The 11,706-nt window shown below is 42.6% G+C and overlaps 1 protein-coding gene across 1 annotated transcript; it reads left to right on the top strand.

Annotated features, from left to right (window-relative positions):
• Nucleotides 1-2,975: 2,975 nt before the first annotated feature.
• Nucleotides 2,976-11,530, top strand: mrpl9 (mitochondrial ribosomal protein L9). The gene is made up of 7 exons (XM_055894186.1): nt 2,976-3,292; nt 5,262-5,421; nt 5,528-5,652; nt 5,807-5,860; nt 6,088-6,189; nt 6,795-6,878; nt 11,163-11,530. Exons 1-7 carry the CDS (start codon nt 3,194-3,196, stop codon nt 11,301-11,303), a joined length of 765 nt encoding a protein of 254 aa, XP_055750161.1. The 5' UTR covers nt 2,976-3,193; the 3' UTR covers nt 11,304-11,530.
• The last annotated feature ends 176 nt before the right edge of the window (nt 11,531-11,706 follow it).

The raw sequence follows: 11,706 nt of genomic DNA, 5'->3' as shown, positions 1-11,706 counted from the left end.
GGAAATTATAGGCAATTAGTAAGACACCCCCAAAGAAGGAATGGTTCTGCAGGTGGTGACCACAGACCACTTCTCAGTTCCTATGCTTCCTGGCTGATGTTTTGGTCACTTTTGAATGCTGGCGGTGCTCTCACTCTAGTGGTAGCATGAGACGGAGTCTACAACCCACACAAGTGGCTCAGGTAGTGCAGCTCATCCAGGATGGCACATCAATGCGAGCTGTGGCAAGAAGGTTTGCTGTGTCTGTCAGCGTAGTGTCCAGAGCATGGAGGCGCTACCAGGAGACAGGCCAGTACATCAGGAGACGTGGAGGAGGCCGTAGGAGGGCAACAACCCAGCAGCAGGACCGCTACCTCCGCCTTTGTGCAAGGAGTAGCACTGCCAGAGCGCTGCAAAATGACCTCCAGAAGGCCACAAATGTGCATGTGTCAGCATATGGTCTCACAAGGGGTCTGAGGATCTCATCTCGGTACCTAATGGCAGTCAGGCTTCCTCTGGCGAGCACATGGAGGGCTGTGCGGCCCCACAAAGAAATGCCACCCCACACCATGACTGACCCACCGCCAAACCGGTCATGCTGGAGGATGTTGCAGGCAGCAGAACGTTCTCCACGGCGTCTCCAGACTCTGTCACGTCTGTCACATGTGCTCATGTGCTCAGTGTGAACCTGCTTTCATCTGTGAAGAGCACAGGGCGCCAGTGGCGAATTTGCCAATATTGGTGTTCTCTGGCAAATGCCAAACGTCCTGCACGATGTTGGGCTGTAAGCACAACCCCCACCTGTGGACGTCGGGCCCTCATACCACCCTCATGGAGTCTGTTTCTGACCGTTTGAGCAGACACATGCACATTTGTGGCCTGCTGGAGGTCATTTTGCAGGGCTCTGGCAGTGCTACTCCTTGCACAAAGGCGGAGGTAGCTGTCCTGCTGCTGGGTTGTTGCCCTCCTACGGCCTCCTCCACGTCTCCTGATGTACTGGCCTGTCTCCTGGTAGCGCCTCCATGTTCTGGACACTACGCTGACAGACACAGCAAACCTTTTTGCCACAGCTCGCATTGATGTGCCATCCTGGATGAACTGCACTACCTGAGCCACTTGTGTGGGTTGTAGACTCCGTCTCATGCTACCACTAGAGTGAAAGCACCGCCAGCATTCAAAAGTGACCAAAACATCAGCCAGGAAGCATAGGAACTGAGAAGTGGTCTGTAGTCACCACCTGCAGAACCATTCCTTTTTTGGGGGTGTCTTACTAATTGCCTATAATTTCCACCTTTTGTCTATTCCATTTGCACAACAGCTTGTTAAATTGATTGTCAATCAGTGTTGCTTCCTAAGTGGACAGTTTGATTTCACAGAAGTGTGATTGACTTGGAGTTACATTGTGTTGTTTAAGTGTTCCCTTTATTTTTTTGAGCAGTGTATATACAGTGCCTTCGGAAAGTATTCAGGTCCCTTGACATTTCCACAATTTGTTACGTTACAGCCTTATTCTAAAATGGATTACATAAAAAAAAAAGCAATCTCCACACAATACCCCATAATGACAGAGCTAAAACAGGTTTCTAGAAATTTGTGCTCATTTATTAAATATAAAAAACAGAAATACCTTATTTACAAGCCATGAGGTTGAAGGAATTGTCCGTAGAGCTCTGAGACAGGATTGTGTCGAGGTACAGATCTGGGGAAGGTTACCAAAAAATGTCTGCAGCATTGAAGGTCTCCACGAATACAGTGGCCTCCATCATTCTTAAATGGAATACGTTTGGAACCACCAAGACTCTTCCTTGAGCTGGCCCCCGGCCAAACTAAGCAATCTGGGGAGGAGGGCCTTGGTCAGGGAGGTGACCAAGAACCCGATGGTCACTTTGACAGAGCTCTGGAGTTCCTCTGTGGAGAAGGGAGAACCTTCCAGAAGGACAAGCATCTCTGCAGCTCTCCACCAATCAGGCCTTTATAGTAGAGTGGCCAGATGGAAGCCACTCCTCAGTAAAAGGCAATAGAAAATGTAGTTATAGCATTAAGGGCATGGTCGACCTGGTCTTTGTCTCTAAAGAAACGAGTAGTATCATCAGCCAGTTGGGAAATGTTGATTTCTTTGTTAAAAATGGTTAAGCCATACAAGTTTGCATTATTCAGAATATCTAGAGGTAGAAGTTCCACAACCAAAATGAATAAAAATGGCGAAATTGGGCATCCCTGTCGTACACTTCTGTTGATACTGAATCTTTTGGAAGTATTAAGGTATAGTAGCACAGAACTATTTATATCTTTGTAAAACATGCGAATTACTTCACTAAAATGTTCACCAAATCCCAAAAGTTTAAAGACCTAAAGAGAAATTCATGTTCAATTGTGTCAAAGGCTTTACAGAAGTCCAAAAATAGGACAACCGCATCTGAGTCAATTGCATCTGAATAATCTATAAGGTCCAAGACTAAACGAATGTTAGAGCTTATGTAACGGCCCTTCATAAATCCTGTTTGAGTCTCATTTATAATAGTATCTATTCCTTTCTTTAATCTTTTGACATAAACCAGAGCAATCAATTTGTAATCAACATTTAATAAAGTCATTGGTTTCCAATTGTCAATGAGAGAATGGTCTTTATCGGGCTTCGGAATCAATGAAATAAGGCCCTGTTTCATAGTGGAGACCATTTCCCCATTTTTAATGCAATCTTGGAACATATTGAAAATCGATATAAAAACATGTAAAGAATGTCCTCCCTCATCTTAAACAAGACTAAACGAATTCTTAAACGTCACTGGTGAATTCATAGCCTACACCAAAACACATACACACAACCTATCTTTCTCTCTCACACACACACACACGTTTGTTTCTTTATGAAATTGCATAAAATAATTCCAACGTTTTCATTCAAATCATTCCTAATATAAATTACGCTTAAACATTTTGACGGAAGATAAAAGTTATTGCAGGCTTCATTTAAGAAGCCTATCTGGGGTCCTTTCCTTCGTAGTCGCTCATGTGACGCACATCAACAGCGCCTAGTCAATGGTAACCAGCGAGCCGATTAGCATTCATTTCAAGATCTTGTTTGATTCATAACATCAAACTTCTGGTTTACATTAGGTGCACTAACGCCACCTTGCTTTAGCACAGTTTGAAAATAGCAGTTGTGCAGTTTTGAATACGAACTTGACCTTTATAGGCAGCTAATCTGACAACCATGTGGAGCACCAGCCGTCATGTCCTTCAGGATCTAGTCCGGGAGTTTACGAAAGTGACACATTCCTCGGTTCAGTGTTTTTCACAAACATCATGCAAGGTAAGGGTAGTTTTGTTTTTGAGTGAATGATAAAAAAAAACTTTTTTTTAAACGTAGGCAGGAATAATATATAAGGTTGCAAGCTAAATGGTTGCTGCTAACTATAGCCAACACAGGAGGTTGGTGGCACCTCAATTGTGGAGGATGGGTACTTGGTAATGGCTGGAGCAGAATGTGCGGAAAGGTATCAAACACATGAGCTGTGTTCGAATACCAATAATGTATATTACATAATGAGTATATACTACTAGTTAATTTTAGTATACTGTAAATTAACATGATCCTTTCAATTGAGTGTACTAGCGCTTCGCCTGTCTACTGGAAGTTGATGCTGTTTCTATGCATCTTGTTAGAATAAAAAAATATTAGTTAGAGATCTGACGACTTCATTAAACATGTCCATTGAGAACACACAACGACTATACCACTTAGCTAAGCATGACGTGAATAATCAAGTCAGTAAACTTTGGGTAGTGTAGATAGCATATAGTTAATATACCAGCAAGTTTGATTTATTAGTAGCCAACTATTGTTAAGTAGCTAACTAACAACGGTACATACAAGCAACTGCAGTAATGATATGCTATGTGGTTTGTAAGGCTAGCGTAGCTAACAAATTGTCAGCCAACCTAATGTGTAACTTATTTGAAAAGTCATTACTTTGACATTGCTTAATTTTTTTAAAAATATTTGTCATAATTACCTAAAGCAATGTATTTGTATTTTATGCCATTTACTTCATATCTGAAAATGAAACCATGCTCATTTCATGAAGAATTGCATTATGGGCGCTAAATGCACAGAAATAGTGTCCACTGCTTGTATACTTTGTATTTTGGTTAATGTAGTACGACATCCGGGAATTTTTGGCATATAGTACTAACTATGTCCAATAAGCATACTACACACTCAATTTACGTCACATAGTATGGTTAGTATGAGTATTTAAACACTGCTAGTGTTTTCATGTGTTTTGTGCAATTCCATTTGCTCCGTTCGAGACATTATTATGAGCAGTCTTCCCCCTCAGCAGCCTCAAGTGAATTAGACAGAGATATTAGAGAAAGGAGTCAGGAATCCCATTGGACAATGAACAACCTCGTCTCAGAGCATTTCTTATTGTTCTGTATGTAAAGCCAAGTCTCTCCATTTAGTACGGTATGTATTAATTTGTGGATGTCCATTACCCATTTCGTATGATATGGGAATTAAAATGTGGATATGTTACGAATTTGCAAAATGTACAATGGGTTACGAATTTGCTCAATTTGTTATGTTATGAATTCTAGCTAGGTAGCTAACATTTGCTAGGCTAGGGGTTAAGTTTAGGAGTTAGGTTAAGGGAAGAGTTAGCTAAAAAAAACTAAGATTAGGGGAAGGGTTAGTTAACATGCAGAGTAGTTGCAAAGTAACTAAAAAGTTGTAAGTAGTTGAAAAGTTGCTAAATAGCTAAAATGCTCAAGTTGACAATGATGAGATTTGAACTCGCAACCCCCACCTATCTACCCGACCAACCACCCTCCATTCGTTTTTAAGTAAGCATCTGTCTGTAACCATACGAAACGTAACATATCATACGAAATTATTTATCTCGGCTTTACATACAGAATAGTGTGAAGTGCTCTGAGACCAGATTGCAACGAATGGAAGAACGTATAACACCCTGCCAAGCAGACTATTGACCAATCGTGTTCACGTTGTCATGCTGCATCGCATGGTTGCTAAGCTAATTGTCCATCAATCATATTTTAAAGTCAGGGTTTGAGTTGAGAAGCATGCCTATTTTCCTCAAGTACACAATGTCATGATTCCTAAACAAGAGTTTGTTTTGGACAAATTCAGGTATGTCCCTCCCCGTTTTAGTTATGTTTTCTGTTTGCTCCCATTTGGTTCTTAAACGGTTTCTGTAATGAATACATCCCTGGGGAACCAAACTCTCCTACTATACCTCATTCTCTCTCTTGCACAGAATACAGTTGTGGTAGAGCGTTGGTGGCAGGTCCCATTGTCCAAAGAGGGCCGCCCACCAAGACTATACCCTCGGCGACATCGGGTCTACAAAGTGGTAGAGGACACAAAGCATGCTCCTAAGGAGAAGATGGAACTCATCCTCGCACAGACTGTGGCTAGTACGTATCCCTGTTTGTTCTTCTTCCAATATCCGGACTAGGATATTACTTAGCATGAAGTATTGGGCATGCATGCATTCTAATGTATTTGTGGCTTTATTATCAGAGCTTGGTGGGCGAGGTGACACTGTGTTTGTGAAAAAGTCTGTTGGACGCAATAACCTCCTGGCCCAAGGCCTGGCAGTCTACCCATCACCAGAAAACAAAGCGATGTTTGCAGAGGAGCTGAGGGTGAGTGTTTTCTTCTGAGTCTTTAGATGTATTGGGGGTATGGTTGTGAGTCTGCCATTTTTATTGTAGGGTTGATGTAACATGGCTGGATCCTATGTTATATGCAGTCCTTATATTGCACCTCCTAAAACAGACGTATCATTTCCCTCTATAGCTTTTACATGAAGGGAGGCCCGAGGAGAGAATCCAAACCCGCACAGGACAGCTGGTGAGCAGGGCATTCCTTTTTTCTTTAGTTCATCTCATTTCTAAGGCTAACCCCTGCTTAAGTTGGTGTACTGTGGTTGTGTTGCTCATCACCAACCGTTTGTCTGAAACAACTAGAATAATATTTAATAGATCCTATTTGTACTTCCGTATTTGCAAATGAACATCGCTCCTACTACCCATTAGTCTGTCAGTTGTCTACAACCGAGCTGTGTGTCTTGTTTGCAGACGGTGGAGATCCTGAAGCATATGGAGTTGAAGGTTGAGAAAAGAACCTCCATTGAGTATGACATCACCAAAGAGATGGTCTGCAGACAGATTCTCCAGAAGGTAAGACTGGGCTTGTAGATTATTCAGTGAAATGGAGTACATTCATCCTTCCTTGAAGCAGTCACGGATCTGCGAGGGTTGGATTATCACCATTTTCATCAAACAGACAGTAATGTAGCAATTTCACGGTTGAAAATGTTCAACAAACCATACAACTCTATGCACAAGGACTACTTTTAACAATTTTCACTGAACATTTTACAAAAACACATTTACTTGAACAGGGCAGATGCAAAGTTGGGTAGCAGAATGATGGCACAAACCGTCATTCTGTTACCAAACATTGCAACTGCAAATGTGTTTTTGTAAAATTGTTGAAATTGTTAAAAGTAGTCCTTGTGCATAGTTGTATGTTTCAACTTTTCAATGATTGGTTTTTGTTTGACATTTTAAAGTAAAAAAAATCGGGAGTCTCCGCAACACTGTTACCGTGGAATTGCCCACATTCACTCATGTCTAATCATCCTCTACTGATTAAGTGGTGTCGGTTTGGTAGCATTTTCTACCATGTTCTGTAACAAAGGTTGCCAATGATGACTGGGTCGTCATTGCTTTCACTTCAATCTTTTGATTTAGTCGTCTCTTCTCATCTTTTTCCTATTCAGCGGGGCATATTTGTGCCACCTCATGCACTGAGACTACCGGAAGAGTCAATCAAAGACCTGGGAGATTACTGGTGTGAGGTCACGGTGAGGGCACAACTCCATATTTCACTGTGTTGACAATTTTATTTTCATTTTATTTTGTCTGGTCTAAATGCATGGCACTGTGGGTTTTATTGGTAATTTTCTCCAATGAAAGCATTGGCTTTTTACTACAAAAATAAGTATTCTCTTTCATTACTAATGAAGAGAGCAGCAGCTCAAATGGCTCTGGTCTGGTATCAGACAGGATGAGCATGGTTGCCTCCCAGAAACTGGAGACTGAGGAGCCAAAATTGTTGATGATTTTAAAGGCATTCCATTAACACTAGAACCGCCACTGACGACTTTTGTGAATAAAGAATTGTAGTATCACTGCCATTTTAAAGTTATGTCCCCCTCCGTCCTTTATTTTAACTAAAAAGTATATTTAACACACTGACGTTGTTAGAATTTAGATATCAGTTTGTTCTAAGCAGTTTTAGGAGGACATGTCATAACCCCGCCCGCCCTTCCTTCCTTTAACCGACAGTTGGCTGCCCATCTAGCAATGGCCCATCCAAACTACACCTATATCAAAACTATTTTCACACATATACAGTGGGGAGAACAAGTATTTGATACACTGACGATTTTGCAGGTTTTCCTACTTACAAAGCATGTAGAGGTCTGTCATTTTTATCATCAACTGTGAGAGACGGAATCTAAAACAAAAATCCAGAAAATCACGTATGATTTAAGTAATTAATTAGCATTTTATTGCATGACATAAGTATTTGATACATCAGAAAAGCAGAACTTAATATTTGGTACAGAAACCTTTGTTTGCAATTACAGAGATCATAAGTTTCCTGTAGTTCTTGACCAGGTTTGCACACACTGCAGCAGGGATTTTGGCTCACTCCTCCATACAGACCTACTCCAGATCCTTCAGGGGCTGTCGCTGGGTAGTACGGACTTTCAGCTCCCTCCAAAGATTTTCTATTGGGTTCAGGTCTGGAGACTGGCTAGGCAACTCCAGGACCTTGAGATGCTTCTTACGGAGCCACTCCTTAGTTGCCCTGGCTGTGTGTTTCGGGTCGTTGTCATGCTGGAAGACCCAGCCACGACCCATCTTCAATGCTCTTACTGAGGGAAGGAGGTTGTTGGCCAAGATCTCGCAATACATGGCCCCAACCATCCTCCCCTCAATACGGTGCAGTCATCCTGTCCCCTTTGCAGAAAAGCATCCCCAAAGAATAATGTTTCCACCTCCATGTTTCATGGTTGGGATGGTGTTCTTGGGGTTGTACTCATCCTTCTTCTTCCTCCAAACATGGTGAGTGGAGTTTAGACCAAAAAGCTCTATTTTTGTCTCATCAGACCACATGACCTTCTCCCATTCCTCCTCTGGATCATCCAGATGGTCATTGGCAAACTTCAGACGGGCCTGGACATGCGCTGGCTTGTGTGTGTATGTGTGTAATATATATATATACTGCTCAAAAAAATAAAGGGAACACTAAAATAACACATCCTAGATCTGAATGAATGAAATATTCTTATTAAATACTTTTTTCTTTACATAGTTGAATGTGCTGACAACAAAATCACAAAAAAATTATCAATGGAAATCAAATTTATCAACCCATGGAGGTCTGGATTTGGAGTCACACTCAAAATTAAAGTGGAAAACCACACTACAGGCTGATCCAACTTTGTAATGTCCTTAAAACAAGTCAAAATGAGGCTCAGTAGTGTGTGTGGCCTCCACGTGCCTGTATGACCTCCCTACAATGCCTGGGCATGCTCCTGATGAGGTGGCGGATGGTCTCCTGAGGGATCTCCCCCCAGACCTGGACTAAAGCATCCGCCAACTCCTGGACAGTCTGTGGTACAACGTGGCGTTGGTGGATGGAGCGAGACATGATGTCCCAGATGTGCTCAATTGGATTCAGGTCTGGGGAACGGGCGGGCCAGTCCATAGCATCAATGCCTTCCTCTTGCAGGAACTGCTGACACACTCCAGCCACATGAGGTCTAGCATTGTCTTGCATTAGGAGGAACCCAGGGCCAACCGCACCAGCATATGGTCTCACAGGGGGTCTGAGGATCTCATCTCGGTACCTAATGGCAGTCAGGCTACCTCTGGCGAGCACATGGAGGGCTGTGCGGCCCCCCCAAAAGAAATGCCACCCCACACCATGACTGATCCACCGCCAAACCGGTCATGCTGGAGGATGTTGCAGGCAGCAGAACGTTCTCCACGGCGTCTCCAGACTCTGTCACGTCTGTCACATGTGATCAGTGTGAACCTGCTTTCATCTGTGAAGAGCACAGGGTGCCAGTGGCGAATTTGCCAATCTTGGTGTTCTCTGGCAAATGCCAAACGTCCTGCACGGTGTTGGGCTGTAAGCACAACCCCCACCTGTGGATGTCGGGCCCTCATACCACCCTCAGTCTGTTTCTGACCGTTTGAGCAGACACATGCACATTTGTGGCCTGCTGGAGGTCATTTTGCAGGGCTCTGGCAGTGCTCCTCCTGCTCTTCCTTGCACAAAGGCGGAGGTAGCGGTCCTGCTGCTGGGTTGTTGCCCTCCTACGGCCTCCTCGTCTCCTGGCCTGTCTCCTGGTAGCGCCTACATGCTCTGGACACTACGCTGACAGACACAGCAAACCTTCTTGCCACAGCTCGCATTGATGTGCCATCCTGGATGAGCTGCACTACCTGAGCCACTTGAGACGGAGTCTACAACCCACCCATGTTACCACTAGAGTGAGAGCACCGCCAGCATTCAAAAGTGACCAAAACATCAGCCAGGATGCATAGGAACTGAGAAGTGGTCTGTGGTCACCACCTGCAGAACCACTCCTTTATTGGGGGTGTCTTGCTAATTGCCTATAATTTACACCTGTTGTCTATTCCATTTGCACAACAGCATGTGAAATTTATTGTCAATCAGTGTTGCTTCCTAAGTGGACAGTTTGATTTCACAGAGGTGTGATTGACTTGGAGTTACATTGTGTTGTTTAAGTGTTTCCTTTATTTTTTTGAGCAGTGTAAAGGTTTTCTTCCAGGGGTGAAGGAGAGGACCAAAGTGCAGCGCGGCTAGTGTTAAACTTGTTTAATACCAGAACAAGTGAAACACTACAAACATACAAAATAACAAATGTGCAGAACACAAACACAGAGACAGGTAACAAACACCCACAAAATCCCAACACAAAACAAGCCTCCTATATATGAGTCTCAATCAGAGACAACGACTACCATCTGTCTCTGATTGAGAACCCACACCAGGCTGACATAGAAACAGACAAACAACATAGAATTCCCACCCAGCTCATGTCATGACCAACTAAACACATACAAAACAACAGAAAACAGGTCAGGAACGTGACAAGCAGTGTGTATGTATGTGTATATATATAATATGATCAAGGTTCTTGCAGGTCAGATGACTTTTAAGGTTTCTAAAACACCTACATTTGCCCCAATTTTTATTTTTTTTGCAGATGGGCTCTTTCAAAATAACTTTTTTTTTGTAGAATTACTGCAATTCCATGCGTTCCACACGGCAGCACTCGTGACAACATAATATATATGCTATTCTGTTATTTTTTGCATGTTTCTTAAGACCTGCCTAAATGAAATAATAATGGATTTCTTTGCAATGGTGTATATTAATACTTTAATTGTTTTTGTGGTTTTTCATTTTACATATGTGGCCAGCAGTTTCCCAAACTCTGTCCTGGGGACCCCAAAGGGGGCATGTTTTGGTTTTTGCTCTAGCACTACACAGCTGATTCCAGTAATGAACTCATCAAGCTTTGATTATTTGAATCAGCTGTGTAGTGCTAGGGGGAAGAACACAAAACATGTACTCCTTGGGGTCCCCAGGGAGGAGTTTGGGAAATGCTGGCCTGGAGTAACAAACTAATGAAAATGCTATTGTGTTTTTTGAAATAGATTTTTATTTTGTATTCTGTTACATAAGACCTTCATAAACACAACCAAATGATTATTTTTTGGGATAAATACATTTCATATATGCAATTGAATGTTGATTGTCCATAATTGGTATGCATGAGCCCCCTCCCCCAAATCTGGAATGTTTTATTTTGTATTATTTGGGGAAACTAATTTGCTGCAATTATACAGTTTTGCCATGGTTGCGGTGAGGCTGAGAGAAATTTGCTTTTTTATAGCTAATTTCCTACAATTCTACACATTTTGCCATGGCTTATGATGTTCATATGCTATCTGGGGGGTTACGGTTAGTGTCCTGCGTGCCTGTTTGGTAATCTGGCCCTGTAGTTCCAGTGTTAATTTGCCTTTTCTCATCTCCCCAGGTTAATGGGATAGATACTGTGCGGATCCCCATGTCGGTGGTGCCCTTTGAAGACCCTACAGCGACTGGGCGCAAACTGTTGAAAAAGCAAAAGCAGGAGGAGACCATTGCAGCTGCAGTACAAGAGGCCCCTACAGTTTGAGGCAGCTACTGTTCCAGAGGCTACCATTCCAGAAGCTGCCCCAGCACCAGAGGCAAAAGAAGTTCCACAAACAGAGAAACAGGAAAAAGACAAAAGAACCCCACGATTGAGGACTAAACTTTAAATGTAGCTTTGGAGTACTTCATGTCATTACTAGATGCTCAAGGAACAGTTTACTCTGACTCCTGACAATAAGTGTAAATAAATAAATGCATCTTTGGATCTGTTTTGAAAGTGCAAGATTGAGTAATTTCATGACAAACTCATGATTGTATTCTAGTTTGTCATTTCATTTTCATATGCATGCCATCACTTTCACATGAAGAGTAGTTAGTGCAACTGCCTGGGATGGAGCCGTTAACTTGGTCTGGTTTTCCAGGTGTCAGCACCATCGACTGATTTT

The sequence above is a fragment of the Salvelinus fontinalis genome, chromosome 32 (assembly GCF_029448725.1).
Source record: "Salvelinus fontinalis isolate EN_2023a chromosome 32, ASM2944872v1, whole genome shotgun sequence".
Taxonomy (NCBI): Eukaryota; Metazoa; Chordata; class Actinopteri; order Salmoniformes; family Salmonidae; genus Salvelinus; species Salvelinus fontinalis.
Note: the sequence above shows the minus strand (reverse complement) of the source record. Positions and strands in the feature narration are given on the sequence as shown.